This window comes from Coturnix japonica, chromosome 3, assembly GCF_054131305.1.
Source record: "Coturnix japonica strain WE chromosome 3, WE-NBRP24, whole genome shotgun sequence".
Taxonomy (NCBI): Eukaryota; Metazoa; Chordata; class Aves; order Galliformes; family Phasianidae; genus Coturnix; species Coturnix japonica.
In genome coordinates, this window is record NC_140665.1 from 39,446,132 (window position 1) to 39,471,397 (window position 25,266).

A 25,266-nucleotide genomic window follows, 5' to 3' on the forward strand; every position below is an offset into this window, starting at 1 on the left:
ATCACTGGCACAAGATAGGTAAAAATGAAGTAAAGGAACAAGGGAATAAAGCTTACAGTGCCTTCCTAATTACTTTAGGATTATGGCTTCCAACATACACTTGAATACTGTGATTTGGATTCACCTGTACATATGCAAGAAATCTTTATTATACATCACTCCCACGGCTGACAGATGATAAAGCAGAGAATAGAGGCTATAAAGGTAACAGCATTTCACTCACAGCTTTATCTTGTGATGCAGTAGCATAAGGTATCTCTGAAATCAGTAGTATATCAGAACCTTTTTCACACTGCTGAAGCTTTTGGGTGTAGGCAGCCCAAACACAGCCCTCAGCTCTGAATCTTGGCACAGAGGTCACATGAAAGGAAAAGATTCCTGGGCAGCAGACAGGCAGTTTTACATGGGTCACAGCTTTTGTCTTTTATTTGCCAGGGGACAAACCTGCCTCTCAACCTTACACTGAGGAACACAAAGCTTTAACCCACCTGAGACTTCCTTTTCCCTCACCTTGTCATAAGGACGTCTAGGCAAGTTGCAAGTAAGAGAACTGCAGAGAGGAAACAATGAAAACAAAATGGAAGCTTTAATATATTCATGCTCTCTGTCCCCATCCCTCCTTTTCTATGCATCAACAGTTTTACAACCTGGCAAAAACAAACCTGAAACTACAAGACCCTTTCCTACCCAGTGCCACAAAATGCTCACCGTGGGCTAAGAAGAGTTATAAAGAGAGGTGATTTGTTTAAATATGTTCCTTTTTCCATTTGACACGAGTTAGGGCTGCATCTTTACAAGCTGTTCTGACACAACAAGCTTGTATTTAGAAGTAAAAAATAAAATCTGCTTATGAAGCTGATGTTAACTCAGACGTGGCATTTAAATGAGATACATGAACAGAAAAAAAAATGAAAGCAATGAAATCACTTGTATAATCTCTTCACTATGAAAATGAACTGCTGCTACATCCACGCTGCACTAATGTAGGGTAAACAAAACAGATGGGGGGGTTCCCACTGCTGGTTGCTTTCTCCTGAAGATAATCATCCTCATTGCACAAACTCTCAGCTGCCATCCCCTGTTTATTCTCCCAGCAGTTTCTGTTGGAATTATACAGTGACGACAGGGGTGATGCCGCACGTCTCCCTGCTGCTTACCCTTCGCTCCGTGTAGCCACAGAATTCTCTGCCGGGATTCCCTTTAACTCTCTCCCATTCTTCCCTCTTTCAATGACTGACGTTTTGTGCGTCCTCGTCATGCTCAAGTACGGTAAGGTACGGGTGAAAGACAGACGCGCTTGGTTCATTAGTAGGAGCTTCCTCCTTTCTGTTTTCCCTGGGGAGGAGAGAAAAGGCTCCTACGGATAGAGGAACCCCTCCTGCCTTCATCCCGTTACCTAAACAATAGGTTTACTTCAACGTATAAATACACCGCCGTAGAGAGATCCTTTAAAAACTGTTTTTGCTGTACTCAGCCGTAGGGTGAGCGATCCCTCATTTGCTGGAGAGGGCTCCTCCCGCCCCTTCCTCCCTCTGCTCCCGCCTCCCGTGCCCATATATCACTACACCCGGCACGGACACGCACCAGCCCCGCACGCCGCCCGCCCGACCTGGGGAGCGGGGACGGAGCTTCCCCCGCGCCGGTCGCCGCCAGCTCCCGGACAGCGCCCGCGCCCCGCCGGCTGCAATACGGCCTGGAGCTGTCCGGGCACGGAGGGTGCTGAACCTCCGCAGGCGCCGCGGGGGATGGAGGTTCCCGGCGGCCACGACCCCTTGCCGCCCGCCTGAGCCCGAGCCCGCGCAAGCAAAACAGCGGCCATGGAAGAGGAGCTGAAGTGCCCGGTGTGCGGCTCGCTCTTCCGCGAGCCCATCATCCTGCCCTGCTCGCACAATGTCTGCCTGCCCTGTGCCCGCACCATCGCCGTGCAGACCCCGGACAACGAGCAGCACCTGCCGGCCCTGCTCCAGCCGCGGGGCTCCGCGACGCCCGCAGCCTCCGCGGCCGCGCCGGGGCCGAGCTTGGGGCCGAGCCTGGGGCCGGGGCCGGCCGCCTCGCTGGACTCGGAGTGCGTGGCGGGCGGCGGCGTAGAGCACGCGGACAAGCTGAGCTTGCACAGCGAGACCGACAGCGGCTACGGCTCCTACACCCCCAGCCTGAAGTCCCCCAACGGCGTGCGGGTGCTGCCGTTGGTGCCCGCACCCGCAGGGGCGGCGGCGTCTCAGCGTGGCGCCGGCCCGGCCGGCTCGTCCCTCACCTGCCCGCAGTGCCACCGGAGCGCCTCCCTGGACCAGCGTGGCCTCCGCGGCTTCCAGCGCAACCGGCTGCTGGAGGCCATCGTGCAGCGCTACCAGCAGGGCCGCGCCGCCGCCGCCGCCGCCAAGTGCCAGCTGTGCGACCGCAGCCCTCCCGAGCCGGCGGCCGCGCTGTGCGAGCAGTGCGACGTGCTGTACTGCTCCGCATGCCAGCTCCGATGCCACCCGGCCCGCGGGCCCTTCGCCAAGCACCGCCTGGTCCCGCCGCCCGGGGCACCGGGCACACCCGGAGGGGGCGATAGCGGCGGGAAGGGGGCGGGCGGCGGGCGTAAGCTGCCAACGTGCGCCGAGCACGACCTGGAGAACTACAGCATGTACTGCGTGAGCTGCCGCAGCCCCGTCTGCTACCAGTGCCTGGAGGACGGCAGGCACGGCAAGCACGACGTCAAGGCCCTGGGCGCCGTGTGGAAGCAGCACAAGGTAAGCACGAAGCACGTGCCAATGGCCAGGAGGAGCCGGGGTGCCAGCGGGACTTTGTCTCCCCGCTGCCAGCTGAGAACTTCTCTCCCCGCTGTCATTCCAGGTGTTTTCTCCCTTGCACAGCACTCTTTGGTCTCCAGTGCTCTCTTCAATCCACAGTCTCTGCTCAGGGTCTTCTGGTGTCCCCCAAACTCCTCCTGCTGCTGCCTTCCCTTACCTTGACCAAGCTCAACCAGGCCTGAATGAGCACCTGGCTTTAGCCAGCTTTGCTATGGTCTGCACCATCCCATGCAGACCTACAGGAAGCAGGAGGAGATGGTGTGGTCATTCTTTCATTTCTCTCACTCCTTTCATCTCAATGGGAGCTGTCACAGACGTTTTCTACCATGAATTCCTATCAGTGAGGGTGAGTGGCCCTCAGCCACCCAAAAGTTTTAGGTGGAAGGCATGACAGGAGCCGTCAAGGGACGTCATGTTGTCTTCTGTATCTCAGAAAGATCTTCACCTCTCCTCAGTTCTCAAAACATCATAGAATTGCAGAACATCCTGAGCTGGAAGGGAACCACCAGGATCACTGAGCCCAGCTTCTAGCTCAACACAGCACCACCCAAAATCCAAACCATGTGTCTGAGAGTGTTGTCCAAACACTCCTTGAACTCCAGCACTTGAGTCTGCTGCCTTGGGCATCGCATTCCATGCCCACTGCCCTCTGGTGAAGAACCTTCACCGAAGAGGCCAGAAGGGATGTTTGGAGGGACCTTAATAATATGAGTAGACAGCAGTAGAATGGGCTCTGTGGGCAAGTGAAACTTTACCAGATTCATATTGTGTTGCACTCTGGTTTACCCTTCCTGTTCCCTGGTGCTCTGTAGCTCTGGAGGCCCTTAAGGACGTGTCAGAGGCAGCCACTGTGCAGCACAGGAAGCTTCCCAGGTTCTTGTAGATCTGCTGGGTCATGTGGCCATGCTCACCATGCAAAAGTCTTTACAATCATTTGAATAAAGAGAAAACATGACCATAAAAGTTTAAGAAGTATATGATGCTAGCTTATTTTTATTAAGAATGATGGACCCTCTAAAGTGATTTGTTACTACAGGTGTACCTACTGGGGGGAACATAAAACTTCAGTGCTGAGAGTGGTCCTTTGGAGCTCCAGGGAAAGGGCTTTTCCCACAGACCACGTAAAGACCCAAAAGAGACTTGGGATGAGCAGCACAGTTCATGCACCTAAGAGACAGAGTCCTTCAGTATGCATGTCAAAGTTTGCATGCTGTCTGCCAACGGCTCTGCCAGCTCCTCTCTAATGTGATGGTAGAGGATTTGTTCTCTTGGTGCAGAAGGAACAGATCATCACTACTTCTGCTAACAGCAGGATCTAGGTCTGTACAGAATTATTCAAACGAGCAGTGTCTGAGCTCACTGTTGAAATGTGGTTAATGTTATGTGGGCTGTGAGAGACCAGATTGTGTTGTGTTACAATTTACTTTGAGTTAAGACTGGTTGGAGACTTTCTGAGCAGCGTGGTAAACTCCAGTGTAGTCAGCGCATGCTGACAGTCATTTTCCTGTTTTCCCGTTGCTAAAAGAATGAACAAGAGATTGTTGGCTTGTCCATGTTCTTTTTCTGGGAGTATGTTATCACAAAAATGTGATTCCTCTTGATCTATGGACTCATGGTGGAAGTTCTAGTGGAAGTTTATATAAATTTCAAAATTAACTGATCTGGGGACTCTGACATTGGGCTGTCATAGATATTACTTTACTAGAACAATATACTTGGCAGAAAATAAACGTACTGGAACCATAGACAGCCTAAACCATCAGCTCACATTCATTCAGATAAATTGCTCTAGAATTAGATGCTTATGCTCAGTAACAGTTCTCGCATACAGCAATTTCTACTTGTTTATTGCCTGAAGTGACTTTGGCCAAGCCGTAAGTTACTCATACTGAAGTGTTATTGCATGTGGTTTGCCAATGAAATTCAAGCTCTGTGTGTTCTCCCCAGATAATCTGATGTAGATGGTAGAGCAGCAGGTGGAAGGGATTCTCCATGAGTTGAGCCTGCTCAGGTGGCAGGTCGGCACCTGTTCCCCACCAGGGGATGAGAGCCTGCTTATCTCCCCCTACGGCAAGGGGCGGCATTCTTCCCCTGTAGAGAGTTCCACTGCCATGTCCCCCCTCACAGCTCACAGTTTCATCCCACAATAGTAAAATTAAAAACTAGAGTTTAAAGTCCTAGAGTTTTTCAAGTATCACTGCCCGTCTTTTCCTTCAGAATCCATTTTCATTCGATTTCTGCACTGTTCTTCTCTTCAAATTGTTTGACTTCCCCTTTGCCTGAGTCTTGCACTGAGGTTCAGTAGAAAACTACAGATTTCTTGGTGTGATGTCTCAGACCATGCAGCGAGAAGGGCATTTACTCCTAGCTGTGCCAATGGCTTGATGGCTGTACAAGACTGCTTGGCCTTCACTAATGGCACAGGTTTGCCCATTGCACTGCTGTATGTAAATTCTTCAATAGAATAAGAAATGGTGGAAAATAAAAACGTGGCTGTAACTGCATAAATCAGCTGTAAATCCACTGACATAACTAGTCTTTGTTACGCTCTCTTACACTACTTACCTATCTGGACCAACAGCTTTAGGTTATTAAGTAAACTCCACAAATCTACTCCCAGAGAAGTTGGTTTAGATCTTCACAGAAAGATCTAAAACAGGTGGTGCATACATTTCACAGTCTGAACACTGGTTTTATATGTGCAGAAATGCCAAAACAAGCTTCAGCTGGACAGGTGTGTGAAAGGCAGACGGCTGAAAATAAGTGTGGTTGTCTGCATGCCTGCTTTGATCTGCTGGTTGGAAGGAGTTGTGTTTGCAAAATCATGAGGGCTCTTTCAGCTTGCAGCACCAGGATAAGCTTGTCTAATCAATAGCCAATCTGCTGCTGAAGAGAGATGGAGGGAAAACAAGTTAAACGAGCATGAACTGCTCGGTTGAAAGAGGGCATTGGCATTATCTGGTTCATTTTCTAAAATCAAAGGAAGCATCAGTCTTCCGTGCCTATCTGGATTTAATTACTCACCCTCATTATCTCTCTGTTTCTGTCTTTGATAGAAGAAGAAACCTTGTGTCCACCTCCAGAATCCTTGCTTTTTTGTTGTTGTTGTTGTTGCAAGACTAGTATTGAAGTAAAGATAACTATACGTAGAATACTGCTTGTCAGGAGTCATTAATTGCCATAGTCAGTGGAGCTCGTAACATTTCAGTTTGGCTTCAAGTAAATATTCTGCAGCATGCAGGATTGCTCTGAGTGTGCAAGGAATTTTTTTATGGTTTGGTTGGTTTACTTACAGGGTGCTTAGTCATGTAGTTCTGTTTGGTTTTAATGGGAAGTGCATGACTAGATTCCTCTGCTTTGGAAGGTATCTTTTACAAATGCTTTGAAAAGCAGGGCTATTACCTCTAAGTGGGTTTTGTAAGTGGAGACCTGATCTCCCTGGTTCCGCACTGCCGTCGTATTAATGCAACCACAGTTTTTAATGAGCACAAAAATTCACTTAGGAGCCATCTGATCAATGACATTGTCAAGTTTCTATTCCAGTCCTTTGGAACGGTAGAATGTCAGGAGCCAGCCGTGACCGCGCCGGTTGATAGCAGTGCATGTTGGTCAAAATTCATTGGTGTGGTTTGGGATTTCTACCCGATGACTAATTGTAACTTTTGGCTGTTCTTTTCTGATGAAATGTAATTTGATTTGAGAGTAAGAGCTGATGTGGGAGAAGTGTAAGCAGTTGGGTCTCCTGTAAGAAGTTCTCATAGCATTTGTGCCTTCCTATGCATAAGGCTCTGTCTCCAGGCATCCTCTAGTCCTACAGAGTCAAGAGACTGCAATCTTTTGGAAACCTGACTTTAAGCAAGGAGGCTTCATTTTCTGTTTCTTTACATCAGTTGAATATCTGTTTGATGAGGATAATACTTGGGCACTGGCAGTCTGATAGATTGCAATTGTGACTAAGGAGCTGGCCTATGAAAAGAGAGTCTAACCAGTCAGGCTTGGCACAGGAGTGTGTGACACTAATGACCAGCATTAGGTGCATACCCTGTGAGGAAGGCTGAGTGTGACAGCAAAACACATCAGCAGTGTCACTCAGAATGGGACCTATCCCATCCCTCCATGTTATGCTGGCATATATCTAAGGCTGGATTTGGACTGGCCAGGGGCTAATGGATGAAAAAGCATGATTTCTGTAGTCCTGGTCAGGCTGCAAAGAAACCACAAGGACTGCACCTTCAGGCCATGGTTCCTCCTCCTTCCTTCAGACCCTGAAAGTCCTTCATGAAATGGCTTGTTCACTGTAGAGATCTCAGCTGGAAGCTGAGTAACAGGAAGCTGGGTCTTCAGTATCAGCTTACAGTAGATTAAATCCTCATCTCTCACCTGTCAAGAGCAAGAGGAAGAGGTTGTTTTAGCTGTTCCAGAAATACTCACCTATTTGTTGGGTTGGAGCATGGAAAATTGAAGCCCTAAAAGGACGTAACAGTGAATTTTAAGAACACAGATTTGTCTCTAAAGTCGTAGGTTTGGTAGAAGGTACTATGCTTGTAAAGATTTCAGGCTCTGATGAAATACTATTTTGGAAAGCACTTGAGAATTTTAAAGCACGACAGATGTTACTGTGTAGGATTATTATTTCCTTATACATGTGGGTAGCCGTCTTATAAAAAGTATCTTGACTTACAGAATCACTGCAATAATGTGGAATGTGCAGCCACAACACTTAACTGCCCCCACATGCATATTTCTCCTTTATTAAATCTTACTACAATTAAAATCTTAACTCTTCTCTTGTAGCACACAGCCTGCATGTATAAGAATGTGTGTGACAGCAAGTAAGCCTATTAGCTCATCATTACTCATTAAAAGCAAGGATTAGTAAGAAATATATTTACATCTTATCTCCAATTTTTCCTCTTATTGTTTTCTTCTTTTTTCTTGCAGGCGCAACTGTCTCAGGCTTTAAATGGTGTTTCAGATAAAGCAAAGGAAGCTAAAGAATTTTTGGTTCAGCTGAAAAATTTATTGCAGCAGATACAGGTAACCGTAGAGTGTTAGTTGTTTTGATGATATGTAATCAATAGAACCGAGTGAATAATTTATCTGATGGCTTCGTCTCCTTCACTGTTCTTGTATTTCCTGGAATCGTTTAACCTCTCTCAGATAGAAGTTTGCTAAGCAAAATTACTCATCAAATAATGCCTATGAGCCTGTTTTAGCTTCTGGATTGTTTGCTGTTTATTGCAAGAAGCTGATACTCAGTACTGGACACCAGAGCTGAGTTATTTGGATTTGACTGAACCCCTCAGTCATGCTTCCAACCTCCTTCCTGCTGGCCCTTCCTTGAATTGGACATTTAGGGCAAATTCTCCTTTTTACCCTCTCAGAATTTGCTACTTGTTTTTCATCTGGCATTTTCTAAAAGCGTCCCTGTTGCTGGATAAAATCCAGTCAATCTGTTTATTAGACGATTTGTAGGAAGTCAAAAAAGAAGGAAGAAACACATGCTGCTAAGTCAATTTGATTGTTTATTAAAGGAGAAGGTATTTCCATGCATTCAGTTGCCCAGCTTTAACAGTCAGAACAGAACTCATGGTGAGTGCAGTAATTGAGGGCACAAGCCCCAAAGGAAGCAAGTTCTGTTTCCAACCAGATTTACACTCTGATCAGTGCTGGAGATCACCTGGTCCTCAACTCCCTTCTTGCCATGCAGAGTAGGGCTGCAGATGTGCTGCTGTGCTTTGAGCTTTGTGGTGTCTGGAAGGAGATACTTTCTATCTGCAGCCTCATCAATGATATGTGTGCTCTTCTTTCATCAACAAGCAAGTCTTATTTCTGTCCCTAACAGAAAGCTGAAGCAGAATTTCAACAATCTGTGTTTGGTTCAGGATTTAATCACTTAAAAAATGTCACTTAACTCTGCAAATTATGGATTGTACCACAAGTGCTGCCAAAGCTCTCAGATTGCCACAGAGCAGTATGATCACACACCCTCACTGCCTTCTGCAGCGTGTTGGGTGGGGAAGAGAACAAAGAAAGATGAGGAAACTAGTAAAAAAAGAGCACATCCAGTTGAAATATACCAGTGTGGAGACACCAGATGGTGCCTGTAATGTGCTGTGTTTTGAGCACTCTGAGGTTTTTCTCAGCTAACCTTCTCTATCTAAAAGTTAAACAGCCCCTATAGCCTAGTGACCTGGCCTTCTTTCATTGCCCAAGGAGAATGGGAATCTCTAGAGAGCAGTTCTTCCTGTGTATGCTGGCAGCTATTTTTGGGCTGTGGTAGCTCATCCCAAGCAATAGTTTGTTGCTACTCTTTTCTTGAGTCACCTAGATCCATTAAAAACTTATTTTTTTCCCTCTTAAAACCCAGAGGTGGTCTATAATGACTGCTTATGACTATGCTGTAAAATCTGCTAATGTATCTCAATAAAATCACTGGCAAATTGCTCTGCATAAGGGAGCTGCTACAATTAAATCAAAAGAGCAAGAAATTTCTTTGGTGCTGCTCCTTGTTTAAATACTAAAGGTGGACTTATAAGAGGGAATTATATCAACCATCTACCCTCTTAAATTTAGGCATGCCTGGACATAAAGCTGAACATGAATTTCATGTGTTGAGCCAATCTCCAGTATGAGGGTGAACAAGGACATAAAATTCCAGCAAAGCAGCACACAAGGACTAGTCAGTTGCATATGTATGACCAAGTAAGAAGAGACTAGGGCTTTACTCTGGGTGCTAGGTGACACTCACTCACACAGTCTGGCTCCTGTGGAGCTCCTTGGCATCCTTTTATCTCATGACAAATCACGCTCTTCCCAGGTGAAAGAATTGGTACAGGTAGGTTAGGCAGGTTAGGTGCAGTCACGTTGTTTAGGGGGAGAGGTTTAGAAATATCATGAGCTGATCTGTACCTTTTGGCTGGTGGACCAAAGAGCAGTTCTTAGATTGTTTTTTGTTGTTGTTGTTTGGGGTTTGTTTTGTTTTGGCAGGGGGATAAATAAAGATTTATACATGTAGATTCATTCCCAGAATACCCAGAACTGAGATATATCTTAGTGCATGTTATTTCTAATATCTGTTTTGTGGTGGTCGCCTCATGCACACATACAGACACTTACTCCTCAGCAAAAATGCCTTAACAATGAATTTTTACACAAAGGAATGTGCCACATGGACATTTCATTATCCCATTTCAGTGCATTCCAGACCACTTAGCCATCCACATGCTTTGTCTCCTCACTGTGAATGTCAGAGCTACAAGGAGCAGAGCTTTTGTCTTGCCTGAGGCAGATGGCAAATTCTTAATCTCTTTTTCCTGTTTTGCAGACCTGTTGCTTTCTCCTTATCTTCCTTCCCTTCACCTTTCTGAGATCACTTCTACATCTGACAGTCTTATAAACTTCCTGTTCCTCATTGCCCCTCTTGTTTCCTTGCTCCTCCCTAATGCTCTCATTATCTGATTTTTCACATTTTCCCATCTGCTGTAACAATTTCATCCTTTCTCACTTGGAAGAGGCATCCTGCCAAACACCCCGTTTAAAGTGTGAACAGTAAATGAAGAGAAAAATGGTGCACTACCACCATTTACAGACTCAGGCTACGTACACAAAACAGCACATCAAGAGAAGCTTGATAGAAAAAAGCTTAAGAGGGAGTCAGGTGTGATATAAGCCGAGGAGGGAATGATACAACAGGAGGTGTCTAGGATAAACCTATGAACAGTAACTGAGCTGTCTGCTGTCTCTCCTCAATCCCTTCTTGCTGGCAAATGAGTAGAAAAGAACGACATAAACAAAAGAGCTGAGAAACAGTAATGAGTTAGAGATGTGTGATGGCTTTCCATTGACATGCTTCTCCTTAAGCAGATGTTTAAAGTCATATATATATATTCATGGTTTGGGAACTGGCAGAGTGACAGCCAGGCTTTGTAGGGGGCACAAGGTGTGCACCTCACTTGCTGACCCCTTCCCAGCAGAGTTTTACCACCATGTCAATAAGAGACTGTGAGTACTAGCTAGTGATTTCAAAGGAGCTGTGATGGGTTAATTACACAGAGTGGGACAGGCTCTTCTTACGTATGAGCGTGCAGTAGGTTTTGATTTTATGTTATGTTGTACTACATCTGCTGTCTGGAAAGTGACAGCAAAACAAGGTTTTCATGGAAGCCCACTTTGCAGCATGGCATCTTCATGTTTCGTTTTATAGCATGCAGCTATTAATGGCACAGCCGTAATGAAATCAGAAAGGCAATAAGAATGGTAAAGTCTTGAAAGGATATCTCTGAATGGAAAAAGCAGGTAAGGATAAACAATTGTGTAGCTATAAAACATGTTTTCTTTGATGAATATGACTCTTCTTCTAGGAGAATGGACTGGATTACGAAGCCTGTCTTGTTGCTCAGTGCGATGCCTTGGTTGATGCATTAACGCGACAAAAGGCCAAATTGCTCACAAAAGTGACCAAGGAACGTGAGCACAAACTAAAGGTGAGTGCAGCTCTCACCAGATGTAAGTATTCAGTTCAGTGTGGCTGTTGATACCCGGCATTACTGTGCATTTTCTCAAGTTCCCAGCCCTTCACACAGTGCAAGTTCCTAACGACCCAATCCTGAAGTTCTTCAGCGGGTTCCAGTTCAGTAGTTTAGTAAAAATGTGCTTCTACACTTAACATTAGGCATGTGTGGATCCTTCCAATGGCAGGAAACCAATCCTTCTCAGGTATAACCTTTGGGATTTTGGTGTCTCTTCAAATCTTTAAAATCAAAGCAAGCCTCCAGATGTTCATGTGCTACACAGAAGATATTAAAGAAACACTACAGTCTTTAAAGGGAGGAAAAGAAGGCTATAACCAGATGAATAAAGTAGAAGTAAAAAAAGATGGGCAAGTTTCTTGAATTGTGGAACTGTATAAGTGATTCTGAAGTATTACAGCGTGGGTAATATTATCTAAGACAGGAGAAGATAAAGTGAAAAACTGAACATTAAAAGCAATGAATAAAATCAACCTGAGATTGGCGTTTGGAAGTCTCCATGCTTAACAAGAGACAACCCTTAGGACATGATTCTAACACTATCGCTTATCCTACTGTTTGTTCCCATTAGCCTGGGAACTGAGGACTTGTGCTACTGAACACAATGCTACTACTGGGAATAATTTATAGCACAATAAAGTCCAAAATCACCCCCCCCCCCCAAAAAAAAAAAAAAAAAAAAAAAAAAAAAGAGATGCCTTTTTAACTTCTTATTTCTAGCAGTGCATCCTTAAGCTGAACAGGATTGATGATGAGTTGGGAAGAGAATGGTAGAGTATAACCCACAGTTATCCTCCGTAATATTTGCCTTTTAAGACAAAGATTTTTTGAAAGCTCAGATTTTAGTGAAAGCGCGATTGTGAATGTGAGTATTGCAAATGCAGAGATATGTTCTGTGCTCCTTCTGCCCCAAGCAAACCTGAGCTTTGAGCAATTAATCTGCTCTGAAAATTGAGATTCCCCGTGCACAACATTTTGCCAAACTAATTATCGGTATTTACAATACAGAGCAAGTGAGCGTAGCTGATGGAGTTGTGGCAATGGCCATATGGCAGCTAAATTAAGCACTGCTTTTACACGCTCTTCCATTTGTTGGCTCTTCTGAAATAATTTTATACATTTCACTGTAAGCTGAGGCAATTATCAGAACTGAGCTGATGCCTGTTTTCCAGGTTGTTTGGGACCAGATAAACCACTGTACGCTGAAGCTACGTCAGTCAACAGGGCTTATGGAGTACTGCCTAGAAGTTATCAAAGAAAATGATCCCTCTGGGTTTTTACAGGTATTTTCCTTCCTGGTAAACTGGGGTAGAAAAGATCAAAGATTGAAAAAAAAAATAAAATTACGTTTAAATATAAAAGTATATTGCTTTGCTAATTAGTGTCTTCCCCTTCCAAGACAGATTCCTTCTGGCAACGTCTATAATGCCTAACCAAAAACTGTGCCAGTAACAATTTGAATATTGCTAAACTTTATGGTTTATTCCACCCTATCTGCAATGAACAACTTACTGGAATCTTGTGCTGAGGTCCAAAGAGTTTTTCAATGTGTAGATGGCCCCTTGGAGTCTGCCTCTATAAATATATTGAGAGAGATTTTATGGTTAGATCTCATGTAAGCCTACATCAAGGAAAATTGGCAGGTATCTCTTTCTTGTCTGACTCCTTCTGGCTCATTTACAAGAGTTGTGCAGCCCTGGTCCCATGGAGGAAGCAGGATGAGTCTTTCATAGTTATCATCACTGAGATGAGGGAGAAGATGGGGCAAGTCATGAAAGGGTCAATAGATGAGAAAAAAATATACATTTTATTATCCAATTACTTGGCCTAACTAATCGCATTTTATTAACTATTTTCCTTAATTATTATTTTTTTGCCATATTACTTTTATTGCCTTATTAATTGCCTAAGAAGAAATGGCTTTAAACAAAATGACCTGTATGTGGCTGTCAGCCAAACAGTGCACGCCACACATATGAATGCATGAATGCAAGGCCTCTCACAGTATCCCTAGAAAACAGGATGAGAATTAGCCAACGTAAGCCCATTAGCACTCCAGATTGATTGTTACTGTCACGTCTGGTCTCAAACAAGAGTTAGGAATGTGTGGTGTATATTAATCCCAGAGACTGCACAGCAATTTAGCAAGCTGTCAGTTGGATGCTACTGGACAAGTGTAACCTTTAGGTCTAACAAACGTGCTTAGGTACTTCAGATGCTTTGTTTACCACTCAGCTTACTCTTCCTATAACATTTGTGTCTTCATTCTTGACACTCACCTTTCATATAAAAATGTATTTTTATTTTTATTTTTTTCCTTTTTTCTGGTTTATCTGACAATGATGTCAAAGTAACCAGCAAGCACTGAAGCACCGCATTACTCAGAGCAACTGCTCCTGCAGCCAGGGTATAGAAACACAGCCAAGAGAGTCAGCAGCCCTGTAAGTGACTCCAGGGTCACAGGATGGCTGGGACCTGTTGGTACAGGAGCCCAGACAGAGGGGTCTTCCAGTGGCAGTGGTGAGGAAGGATGTCTGAACTCACTATAGGAACCAATAAAGGAAAACTCACTCTGACCTATCCAGAAAAATGTTGCTCTCTTTGATTGACATGAATGCCACTTGGAAGGATTCCAGGTACCCAAATGGCACAACTGAGCTCAAGGACAGTTGAGTTCATTGATTTCTGTGGAGACAAGATCTTGCTTACAGAGGACACTGTGATCATCTTAGTCTGTCTTGTGTCCTAAATGTCTATAAGCTGACCAAGAACAAAGATTTAAACACAAAACTGTGTTTTGATGTAATAATAGTGAGTCAACTGTGTTCTTAGGAAATCTATCTGACAACTTACCTCCCTTGCTGTGCGAAATAAACACCTTCTTTCCCTTTGATTTTTTTATTTATTTTTTATTCCTTTCAACTGAATCATCTCTGCTATACAGAGGGACCCTCTGACTTGTCAGCCTCTCTTTAAGCGACTGCTGTTAGGAGAGCAAAACCATACAGTGCAGATCAGAGAGCAGAGTTCTGAAGTGCACGAGGCATTCAGAGATCTGATATGCAACAATACTAATGGCCTTTACAAATGCAGTTTTATTTTTGTCCTCTAAGATGAGAATGTTTTTGGAAAGAAGGAGACCAAAGGATATAACACAAATGGAATTCCCTTCAGAATTACAGGATCCTGTCTCAACTCTCATGCTGTTGTATTACTGTTTTTCTCATGCTGCATCTCACAGCTCTTCCATCACTTCTCATGTCTTCTGACGTGTTGCTCCATCTGCAGTTTCATCATAAGCCTGATGGTCTCTTTCAGATTTCAGATGCTTTAATCAAACGTGTCCAGGTATCTCAGGAACAGTGGGTCAAAGGAGCCTTGGAACCAAAAGTGTCTGCTGAGTTTGACCTGACGCTGGATAGTGAACCCTTACTGCAAGCCATTCATCAGCTGGATTTTATTCAGATGAAATGTAGGGGTGAGCTTTTGTGATTTTTTTAAATTTTTTTTTTCCTGTTTTTCATGCCAGTGTTGACATTGCCCTGGGAAGAAGGAAAGTGCAGGGGAAGGAAAGAGAAACGACCTGAGATTACTGGGTATCTCTAAGAAGTTTCCAAGCAAATTCAGGTTATTGGGTGCTCCCTAGAATGGTGCACTCACCTCGCGTGCAGTGACCTCAGCAAAGTCAAACAGTGATGCCAGGGGCAGTTGAATGTTTGAGAAGATAAATTCTTCATAGTAGGACTGTCTGTTAGCTTTAATGATTAAGAAGTTAAATGCATGAAACTTTGTGCCATTTTATAGCGTTCATAGGCTGAACACAGCTAATTGAAATACTGGTCATCCCCATCTTGTCAGGAACAGTTAATGTTGTAAATAAATATTCCCCTCAGCACACATGCGCTGGAATAGGAAAATAATCCCTACAGGGAAATAAGCCCTATAAACCCATGTATGAAAACTGTGTCATGATTAAAATAAAACTGGGAGACAGAGAGTTTCAGAAGGAATGTAATCCAATAGCTGTACTGTTCCTTGATTCCAGGTGTCAGAATCATCCTGAGGGATGCAGAAAAAGGAAAAGGAGGTTAAGGAAATTATTTAAAAGCAGAAGCTGATAAACAGCAGATGCCAACGGCAAAAAAAAAAACAAAACAAACCCAAAACATTAACAATCATATGCTTGTAATGTACTTGGTTTATAAAGAGCAGATTAGAGAGATACATAGGCTATCTAGGTGTTAAGCCCATTGTGATCCCTGGGAATCGTGCCATGATCTTCACTCTCTGGTGATTCAAGCCTTAGTTACACAGCAGATGACAGAGTAAAGGCTTTCAGAAGTTAATGAATGAGTTAAGAGCATTCATGTTTGTTGTGATGTTGGATGTTGTGTTTTGTACATCAGCTTTCGTTGTTTTTTTCTTCTAAATAAGTGTAAGGATATATGTTCAGTTTATCTGGTCCCTCTGGGCCTAATTCTGGACCCATGATACTCAAGATGGAGTAATTGAGGTGGATCACTTAGCAAGTGAATGTGCAGAGAAACAATGGGTAAACAGTTAAAGGCCACCGTCAGCTCACTAGGAGTGGCTTGTGCCTTCACAGAAACAGCCTGTGCTAAAGAAGTTTGTCAAAAACTGTCTGGGAGCTGCTTCTCTGAAATGACAGCAGCCAGCAAAGCAGACAAGAGAGGAGTATTACTGATAAAACTTCTCCAAATACTCTTTGCATTTATCTGTTAAAATCAGTTTATATCTAATGCTGGCCATATTTATTATTAAATATATTTAATACTAATCTTCCACCACTCTCCCTCCCAAATAAATAAAGAATTTAGCTAAACTATCCACTTAAGTTGGTAATTAACCAAAGGTCACTTGAGGTGAGAGCAGCTTAGGCATTTGGCTTTTGGATGTTCATCTGTCAGTAAGCTGGAGGACTTAGAGACTTTAATTGAGCCAGATTCACTGAAGCTCTATGAGAGATACTGCAGTCTGTTGACATCCCCATCTGATGTACAATCACAGTTAAGCTCTGCCACTGAGCTAGACATAGCCTGAGATGCAGAGGGCAGGACTGGACTGCTTCTGCTTAAACCTGCAGAGAGGTTACAGACCAGGTTGAGTATTGCTCCCAGTGGCACTTAAAGACTTGGCCCTCAGGAGGGGCTTTTCCTGGGGCTATCTTAGCATTGACTGGGGAGTATGCTTCATGTCCTACCAGCATTGTCACCAGCTGGTGCACATGAAGGCCAGGCCTGGCTTCAGATACTGCAAACAGCAGTGGAAATGCCATTTATAGAATTGTAGAAACAGAATTCTTTGAGTTGGAAAAGACATTTAAAAGTCATCTAGTCTAAATCCCCTGCAATGAACAGGGATGTATGCAGCAAGGTCAAGTTGCTCAGAGCCCCTTTCAGCCTGACCTTGAATGTCTCCAAGGACAGGGCTCCCACTACCTCTCTGGGCAACCTGTTCCAGTGCCTCATCACCCTTATCATAAAAAACTTCTTCCTGATGTACAATCTAAACCTCTTCTCTTTTAGTTCAAAACCATTTAACCTGGTCCTATCACATCAGGCACTGCTAAAGTGTCTGTCCCCTTCTTCTTTAAACCTTCCCTTTAGATACTGAAAATCTGCTATGGTATCTTCCCAGAACCTTCTCTTCTCGAGGCTGAACAGCTCCACCTTTCTCAGCCTGCTCTGGTAGGAGAGGTTTTCCATCCCTTGGTTCATTTTTGTGTCCCTCCTCTGAAGGCACTCCAGCAGGTTCACATCTCTCCTGTACTGAGGACTCCACATCTAGATGCAGTACTCCAGATGAGGTCTCACCAGTGCAGAGTAGAGTGGCAGGATCTCCCTCACCCACACTCCTTTTGATGCAGCCCAGGATGTGGTTGGCTTTCTGGGCTGTGAGGGCACATTGCTGGCTCATGTCCAGTTTGCCATCCACCAGTACCTTCACATCCTTTCTGGCAGCGCTGTGTTCTATTCTTCCATTCCCCAGCTTGTATTGGTAGTGGTTATTGCCATGACCCAGGTGATAGACCTTATGCTTGGATTTGTTGAACCACTAGGCCTGTGTAGGTCCCTTTCAATGGCATCATGTCCCTCAGGAACACCACAAAGCTTGGTGTCATCTCTCACATCTTGGTGTCATCTTGCACATCTTGGTGTTGTTTATCCTGAGCACCATTACTGCAGAGACATTAGGGATTGTGTTATTTCCTTTTGCACCCCCATGTGCCTGAGCAGCACAAGTGACTGACTAGTGCAGAGCAAACATCCATAGGTACCAAGGATAATTTAGTATATACAGATGCATTTATATTTTCCAGCTTATGGCTAGAAATCTATTTATATTACTCAGTCTGACCTGTTGGCATTTTTGTTTCTGAAATTTACATCCATGGGCATCCTTCTGGACATATTTACTTCTATGGACATCGACTGATGTTGTGTTATCTTCTTATGCATTAGTGGTCTTGCATCTCAAAATACAGGCAACACAAAATGAGTGCTTGGATGCATAAGGAGAATCACTTTGCTGTGAGAAGAGCTGGTGTTTGCAGGGTGCCGCAGCAAAATCAGTGGGGCTTCTGAGCCTTCAGCTTCACACACAAAAAATCTGTGTCTCCTCACCTCTGTTCTTCCTTCTCTATTCTTACCTACTCCAATCTTAGCACACCTGCAAGTCATCACTCCTTGCCAAATGCTTGGTGGGGATTGGAGAGTGTTACTAACTCACTGTACAGATTGATCTGGCAACAGTAGATGCACTGCAGACATCAGAGAACATCTGTAAAGGGATTCTGGGGAGAGCCAACTAGAACAGGGTCAGTGCATCTTTCCCAGCTGCAGGATGTTTCATGACAAATGCTTTGTGACCCAAGGTCCGTAATACTGTTATTGACGCTTAGTGCATGACTGAATTTCTAGATTTTTTTTCAAGCTCTGGCCTCATTCAACCTCAGTGCGCTTGCATGGGTCATTTAGAATGAAAGCTTGCTTGTAAGTAAACATTGATTCACTATGTTGAACAAAGAAGAATGAAAATGAGAACAAATCACATTAGATTTGCTCTGATGACTTGTTCATGTACCTTACTGGTGGACTCTGTAAGCCCACATCTAAAGCCAATCTCAGCAAATAAAGATCAGGGAGTATTTTGTTTTTTCTTTTTACAAAAACCAAAAGCAATTCAGTACCAAATTAGATGTGCAGGGGCCAGAAATGTGATAGATGCAGAAGTGATGCTCAAGCAATCAGATTGGCAAAAGCATCTCACTGACTGCTTTGGTAAGAGTCCCACAGTCCCCGGCTGGCTGACCTGCTGAGACATGTGTATGGCTCTACTATTTGCTGGTATGCTGATCTTTCTGAAATCTTCTTCCTCCATCTGAGTGTTTTTTCTCCCTCTTGCTTTTTTTCTGAGTATCTTGGCACATAAATCCTCTTTCTTCAATGAGTGGATCACTGTGTATGACGCATTTTCTCAGTTCAAGTGATAAAGAAAGGCAAATAATATGTGTTCCTCATTTGCTTTGTTCAAACAGCTGGAATTGCCATGCAGTCTTTATTTGTTCTAAAATGGAGACTAGGTACAACATAGGAAAGAATGTCACTACCCTTTGCTTTTCTGCACCCCCTCTGAGCAGTCGCTTGTATACTCCTTGTCAGGAATGGCTCCTTCCCTCTTCCACATTACAGTCCCTGAGGATTCCCCAGAGATATCTTCAGCAAAGCCTCTCTGCTTCTCCAGACACTAGTTGCACAGCCTTGTTGATAAAACAGTACTGCTTCATACTAGGTTTTATCTCTGGCTCTGCCTGTTCTGCATCACAAACAGGTCTTTGCCTCTGGTCTTTCCTTCTCCCTTGATGACACTGTTCATAGTGCTCTTGCTACAACAGTGACTCAGGTTGTTCCCCGGTAAAGATGCTTCATGCTTCTAAGAGTCCCATTCTCCCACTGCATTCACGTCTTTAAAAATCAATCTGGGAAGGTAGTGGGCATCTTGCTTTGTCAAGATGGCAAATAACAAAATCTTAGAACAGCCCTATTTCATTCTGAAGTGAGATCAACTTCACAATGCGTTGAGGAATGTGTTTTTGAAACTCTTGGGTTGACACAAGGCACACTTTTTAGCTAAGCATGACCTGTATGGAGCCCTTTTAAAATAGCAGGATGTTATTCAAGCTCATTAATAGGTCTTGCTGTGCCAAAGCAGTGTCATTTCTCTTTTTATGTTTTTAATCTTTTCCTTCAAAAACTCTCCAGGGGAGTTTTAAGTTGAGCAATAAATGGGACGGTGCTGTTATTTAACATCTGAAACTTCTTCTTTTCTGGTAGTTAACCTACATTTGTCTTGTCTTAGTGCCACCCTATGGCTTTTCACTCTGAAGTGTATACCAGCGTCCCAATTATTCAACTCCTTCCATACCTGCTATGACTTTCACAAGAGTTTACCCTCTTTCCTCTCAGCAGAAGTCTGAGGTCAGGGTAAATCTCTGCCCATCTGTGCCCAGCTGCACCAGGAGGCAGACAGGAGGGCAAGCATGACAAGCCTAATCCAGAAAAGCTGGACACCTTCTCTGTGGGATTTTCTTACCCTTGGACCTCTGAGTGGCTGAACAGCTCAGGAATTTTGGTGGTTTTGGACTTCATAAGCTTCAAGAATGAGTTTTTCATCTAGATCTGCCAGAAGGAGACTTGGAAATTGGAGGTACCCAGTCAGTGCCTCCTGAGAGTGTTAGCCAGCTACCTAACTCATTTAAAATTGCCTTTACCTCTGATTTCATTGCCCTCCATGTTTTGGATCCCACAGTGCCACATTTGTGTTACTTCATAGCGCCTTCCAGAGAAAAATCTGAACTTTTCATGTGTAAAAAACAAGCAGATGTTTATTTATTGTACCCTCTGAAGCATTCTTGAACACTAAGAAAAAGCAACAAGATGGGGGTCTTTTTTTGTGGCTATTTTTTTCCTTCTCATTTTGCAGAAAGTCCTTCAAGAGCTGGTTTATAGAGCTCCTTTGTAACAGACTGTGCTTGATCTGCTGGGTTACTAACCACTCGGGTTCTCTGCAGTGATGGCTAATGCCAGAGGGTAGCTTCTGTATTATTTATCACTAGTGGGAAGTTGGCTTTTTGCCCCACTTCCAATGTGGGGGTAAAGCGTTAGACTCCTGACACAATAAGGGGCATTTCCCCTATATTTCTACAGTGTTTGTTGCATGAAGCATGAACAGTCCTTTTTTTTCTTATATACTCAGAGGTTAAATGGGACAAAAAGAACAGCTCAAGGGCTTAGCTCTCGTGCAGGCAGAGGAGGAAAACAAACTAGAGGCTCCAAGTGGAGTATATAAAAGAAGAGTAAATTGACATAGATAAGAGCTCAGTCAATGAATGCTCAGAGCACTCAGCTTCCTTGGAGACGCCATGCAGCTCCGAAGAAATGATCCTAGCACTGAAATTCAGCCTTGGGCAGAAGAACAGGCAGGGCTTGTACGTCACGTGTATCCCACTTATCGTGTATGATTTCAGTTTTGCACAAGACACGTGCCAAATCTCACCAAGAGATGGAAATTTCTCATTGTAATTTACAGCAAGGGGTAAACAGTGAGGGTTTAGATGTGCGTGGTAGTGGAGGTGTGGTGGGGGCCTCATTCCTCACAGAGACACGGCTGAATGTTACGTTCTGTTTGCTTTTATTTTTAAATGCTTCTCAACAGTCTCTTGGTGCTTTTCCTATGCCAGACTGTAAAAGAACACATCTGTAGGTGATGTTGCAGCTGTAATTTCTGAAAGGACAGAGCTACAAGCAGTCTCCTGTGATAGACGTTCCTTTTGTCAGCTGAACTTAGAGAATTAAATAAACACTGCAACTGGAACTATTTCCAAATATGTTTTAATTTACATATAATTTCAACCAAATGGTTTGTCTAGCCAAGTCATGACATTTTGTTGTTTATTTTTTACTGGGTTTTGTTTCAAGGGCTCTCTTAGAGGGTTGGACTAGATCAAAGGTCCCTTCCAACTCAAACCATCCTATGATAGCCCGCTAACATTGACTCCCCTTGAAGTGAAAGAAGTGAGTGGTTGTGGTCCTCCTCCCAGCACAGCCCCAGGAGCTAGGACAGAGCTACACTAATCTGTACTCAGTTCCTGTTTCAGTGCCACCCGTCCCACTACTGCAGCTGGAGAAGTGTTGCACCAGAAACAACAGTGTGACGCTGGCCTGGAGGATGCCACCTTTGAGCCACAACCCAGTGGAGGGTTATATCCTGGAACTGGATGACGGAGATGGTGGCCAATTCCGAGTGAGAATTTCATTCAGCATTTATTTGTATTTATTTGTATATAACTTTCCTCAGGAAATAGATATATTTGTGTCTGGGGGCAGGGGAGGGGCCAGAGAAGGTGCAATTTATCAAAGCGTCCCTGCTTCCATTAAATAGATGCAGAAAGCCTTGGTTGTGGTTTCTGCTCATTAGGAGTCCCAGCTTGGGTAGGAAGCTTGGTTGAAACTTTTCCTGGGGTACTGGCAAAGAGCCCTTATGGACGTGAAAGATGGAATTTCAAGTCACTGCCATATCTACTTCATGTCCCTCCTGGAAAACACCCCTACAGAAAATCACATACCAGCTTGTAAGAGCTGAAAGTGGTTCATGCCACACATCAAAGATTTTCTTTGAAGTCCTTCTTTTTGCCTGTCCATAGCGGCCCCATCCGATATATGAGACTCTTGGTCTGGAAATGCAACTCAGTTTTTCCCATTTTTCTGAGTTAAATTGGTATTCTGTGTAAAAAAACAACAAAACAGGTTTGCTAAATATTTTCTCTGGAAGGGATACAAGGCTGGGGGAGGTGTTCCTCAGATATGCTGCAGAGGCATTAGTAACTATGGGAGGATATCCCAAGTGCCATTCTCCCTGAACTCCAGTGTGATTCCACAACTGCTTGCTTATGCCTGAGGGTGCTGAATACTTCCTGTCTCCCATCCTCTCCCTCTGTGTTCCAAAAAAACAAACCACAGAAATAATTCAAGCAGCTTTCTGCCAGCCACATCCTCTTGGAAGCAGTGGTCTGCAGTGCTGTGGCTTCCTGCTGCTGTTCATGCTTCTGTTACTTCAAGACCATGCTAAGCCAATGCCATCCCTAAAAGCGAGTGCCTTGAAATCATTACTGAAGAGCAGAGCACATCTGCTCTCTTCACAAATGGGAAATCGTGCCAAAACATGGGATGATATTTGTCCAGGAGCTGTAAACTGACTTCCCACTGGAACCCTGAGGGTTACTAAAGCAGAAAGTGGCCTGCTGCTGGCCTGCCTGACCTCCCTCAGTTGCCTCCCTGTGCCAGACTGCTACAACCACAGCCAGCAGAGACACTTCATTTGGATGCTCCTCATTAGAAAAAAAAACAGCAGTGTTGGTACAGAGTTTTGAAAAGTACACAGTGTTTCTGGAATGTCTCAATTTCTTGGTCCAAGAACCATTTGGCATGTGTTTGAAGAGGCTGGGCTCTTCCACTGGAGATGTGAAAAGGTTCCTTTGTTCAGGAGCTGCTGACACAGTCAGTAGGTAAAAGTGGCATAATGAATGAGGTGTTAGAGGTGATGTGTGGCACATTCCAGTGGACTGGATAAAACATTTCAAGTATTATTCACATCTAAATAAATACTTGTGAATAAACAAGATTTCAGGGGGTTCATATCCAAGGTGTGAATGAATCTTGGTCCATTTGTGTGTGGGGTTTTATAATGTTTTCGAACTGCCAGTGCTGCCTGTTTAATATTTTGTGTTGAAAGGATACAATACAGTCTCAATCCTTATAGCTCAAGGGTTGTGTTTTCCAAGCAGAACACTTTACCACAGAAAAATAAACTACAGGCTTCTCAGAAATACCATTTCAGTGTAAGTTTTCTGACCATTTTCTTGAAGGTTTGTATATCCAAGTGCAACAAGACTGGCTACTTTCAGTTCATCTTTCTCCGTATGTTTCCTTTACTGCTGTACCTTCTTAGCTTTACCTTCACTTTAATGTCTCCAGTGCTGACCTTACCTCTTGTATCCACTTCTGTAGCTGTTCATGTTATAACAGCACGCACTCTGCATTCTCTGAAGCCATTATAAGCTATTTACCTGTGATTTATGTTTACAAGTCCTAATGTGATCAAATGTGATCATGAAGCACAGAGGAACAGTTGTTTTTGTGTGTGTGTGTGTTTTTAGGAAGTATACGTTGGCAAGGAGACTCTCTGCACTATCGATGGCCTTCATTTCAACAGCACCTATAATGCAAGAGTCAAAGCTTTTAACTCATCAGGAGTTGGTCCGTACAGCAAGACAGTTATTTTACAGACATCAGATGGTGAGTTTGATGGTGAATCCAACCTGCACGCAAATGACTGATGTTGTCAAGGGTCAGTGCCAAGATCACACACAGCTGTGGGTGTATTCTGATTGCTGCTGTGGTGCATTTGGGCTGCACTGAGCCTGCCATTTCTCGGGGAACAACCTAGACCTAAATCCACTAATGATAATAGTCAGGTAGCCCATTTCTTCACGCCTTTGGGGATTTTCCATTGTTGGTAATACTTCAGGTTTCAAATAAGTGCAATTTTACTTTTGGGGGTCTAATTAAGTTTTTAATTTGTTTTAGCATACGGAGGCCATTAGGCACTGAGTATTTGTATGCTACTCTGTCTCCACGTCTCCATAAAATTTGGAATTTATTTTTTTCCTCACTTACTGCTTCAATTTCACAGCAAGGTTTGATAAGACAGAGATGGGAATTCATGCTTGTTCCTCTGTAATTATAGTTGACATCCATGCGGGCATTACACAAGTTCATCTTCAGTAATGATACCGTAATGAATTGGGAAGTACGGGCTGTCCTCACATGCACTTTTATGCTGTGTTGCCAAAATAGGCCAGTATAAAATTTTTATACTTTAAGAGCTTTTTCTAGTTGGATTTCCCCACCCCCCCCCCCCTTTGATAAAGTGATGAAATCTGTCCTAACCACCATGGACACATTGGTCCTCCATTTCCACTAGAGGCAATCCCGAACCAATTCACAGCTGCGAATGCCTTCTACATTATAAAGAAGCCTTTGTTTCCTCAATGACTTTCTTTGTTACCGTGTGAGAACAGAAAGTCACTGCCCTTAGAAACCTACACTCCGATATGCAGGCACAGATGGCATAAGACATGTGAGTAATTTACACTTCATAGCACCTTCAAGGCAAATGGACTGAAAAGCAACTTTCAGGTATTACTGGGCTGTGCAGATTGCATGAAGCATTCTTTCTCACTCACCAAAAGGCAATCTGAGCAGCTCACAGTGCAAAGCAATCTTGTATAACTGCCTTTTTTAACAAGGAAGAACATCCTTGCTATTCGAGAGTGCAATGGGGTCTTAGGAAATCCCAGTCTCATCTTCCTAGTGAAAGTAAAGTCGCTGATGGGTGGTTGCAGCCCGTTCTGCTGTAATCCTGCCTCTCCTTTTCCCTCACACAGTGGCATGGTTCACTTTCGACCCCTCCTCGGCTCACAGGGACATCGTGCTGTCGAACGACAACCAGACTGCCACCTGCAGCAGTTACGATGACCGCGTTGTCCTTGGCACAGCCGCCTTCTCCAAGGGCGTTCATTACTGGGAGCTGCACGTGGACCGGTACGACAACCATCCCGATCCAGCCTTTGGCATTGCCAGGATTAATGTTGTGAAGGACATCATGCTAGGCAAGGATGACAAGGCGTGGGCCATGTACGTTGACAACAACCGCAGCTGGTTCATGCACTGCAATTCTCACACCAACCGGTAAGCACTGACTTGAAAAAACTTAAAAACTGTAACCGGTAAGCACGTTTCTCTCCTTGCTGATTGCTTTTGTCGCTTGTCATCTGAGGAAGGGATCTCAGCAAGCCATAGTCC

The 25,266-nt window shown here is 44.1% G+C and overlaps 1 protein-coding gene and 1 long non-coding RNA gene across 5 annotated transcripts in view; one reads left to right on the plus strand and one right to left on the minus strand.

The window, feature by feature from the left end:
• Positions 1-397: 397 nt before the first annotated feature.
• LOC116653210 (uncharacterized) lies at positions 398-1,498 on the minus strand. Its single transcript, XR_004306717.2, has 2 exons — positions 1,158-1,498; positions 398-550 (listed from the first exon to the last, which is right to left on the minus strand). It is a non-coding gene; the product is annotated as an uncharacterized LOC116653210 (long non-coding RNA).
• Positions 1,499-1,532: 34 nt separating this feature from the next.
• The window catches only part of TRIM67 (tripartite motif containing 67), a 33,202-nt gene continuing 9,468 nt past the window's right edge, over positions 1,533-25,266 (plus strand). Inside the window, exons 1-8 of one of the 4 annotated variants that reach the window (XM_015857937.3) lie at positions 1,533-2,732; positions 7,734-7,829; positions 11,156-11,278; positions 12,496-12,606; positions 14,642-14,801; positions 21,489-21,646; positions 23,559-23,697; positions 24,849-25,152. In XM_015857937.3, the coding sequence (XP_015713423.1) occupies positions 1,818-2,732; positions 7,734-7,829; positions 11,156-11,278; positions 12,496-12,606; positions 14,642-14,801; positions 21,489-21,646; positions 23,559-23,697; positions 24,849-25,152 (2,006 nt within the window). In that variant the 5' untranslated portion in view covers positions 1,533-1,817. The remainder of the gene's footprint in view (positions 2,733-7,733; positions 7,830-11,155; positions 11,279-12,495; positions 12,607-14,641; positions 14,802-21,488; positions 21,647-23,558; positions 23,698-24,848; positions 25,153-25,266) is intronic. The other 3 variants (XM_015857939.3, XM_015857938.3, XM_015857940.3) reach the window with 3 other exon arrangements.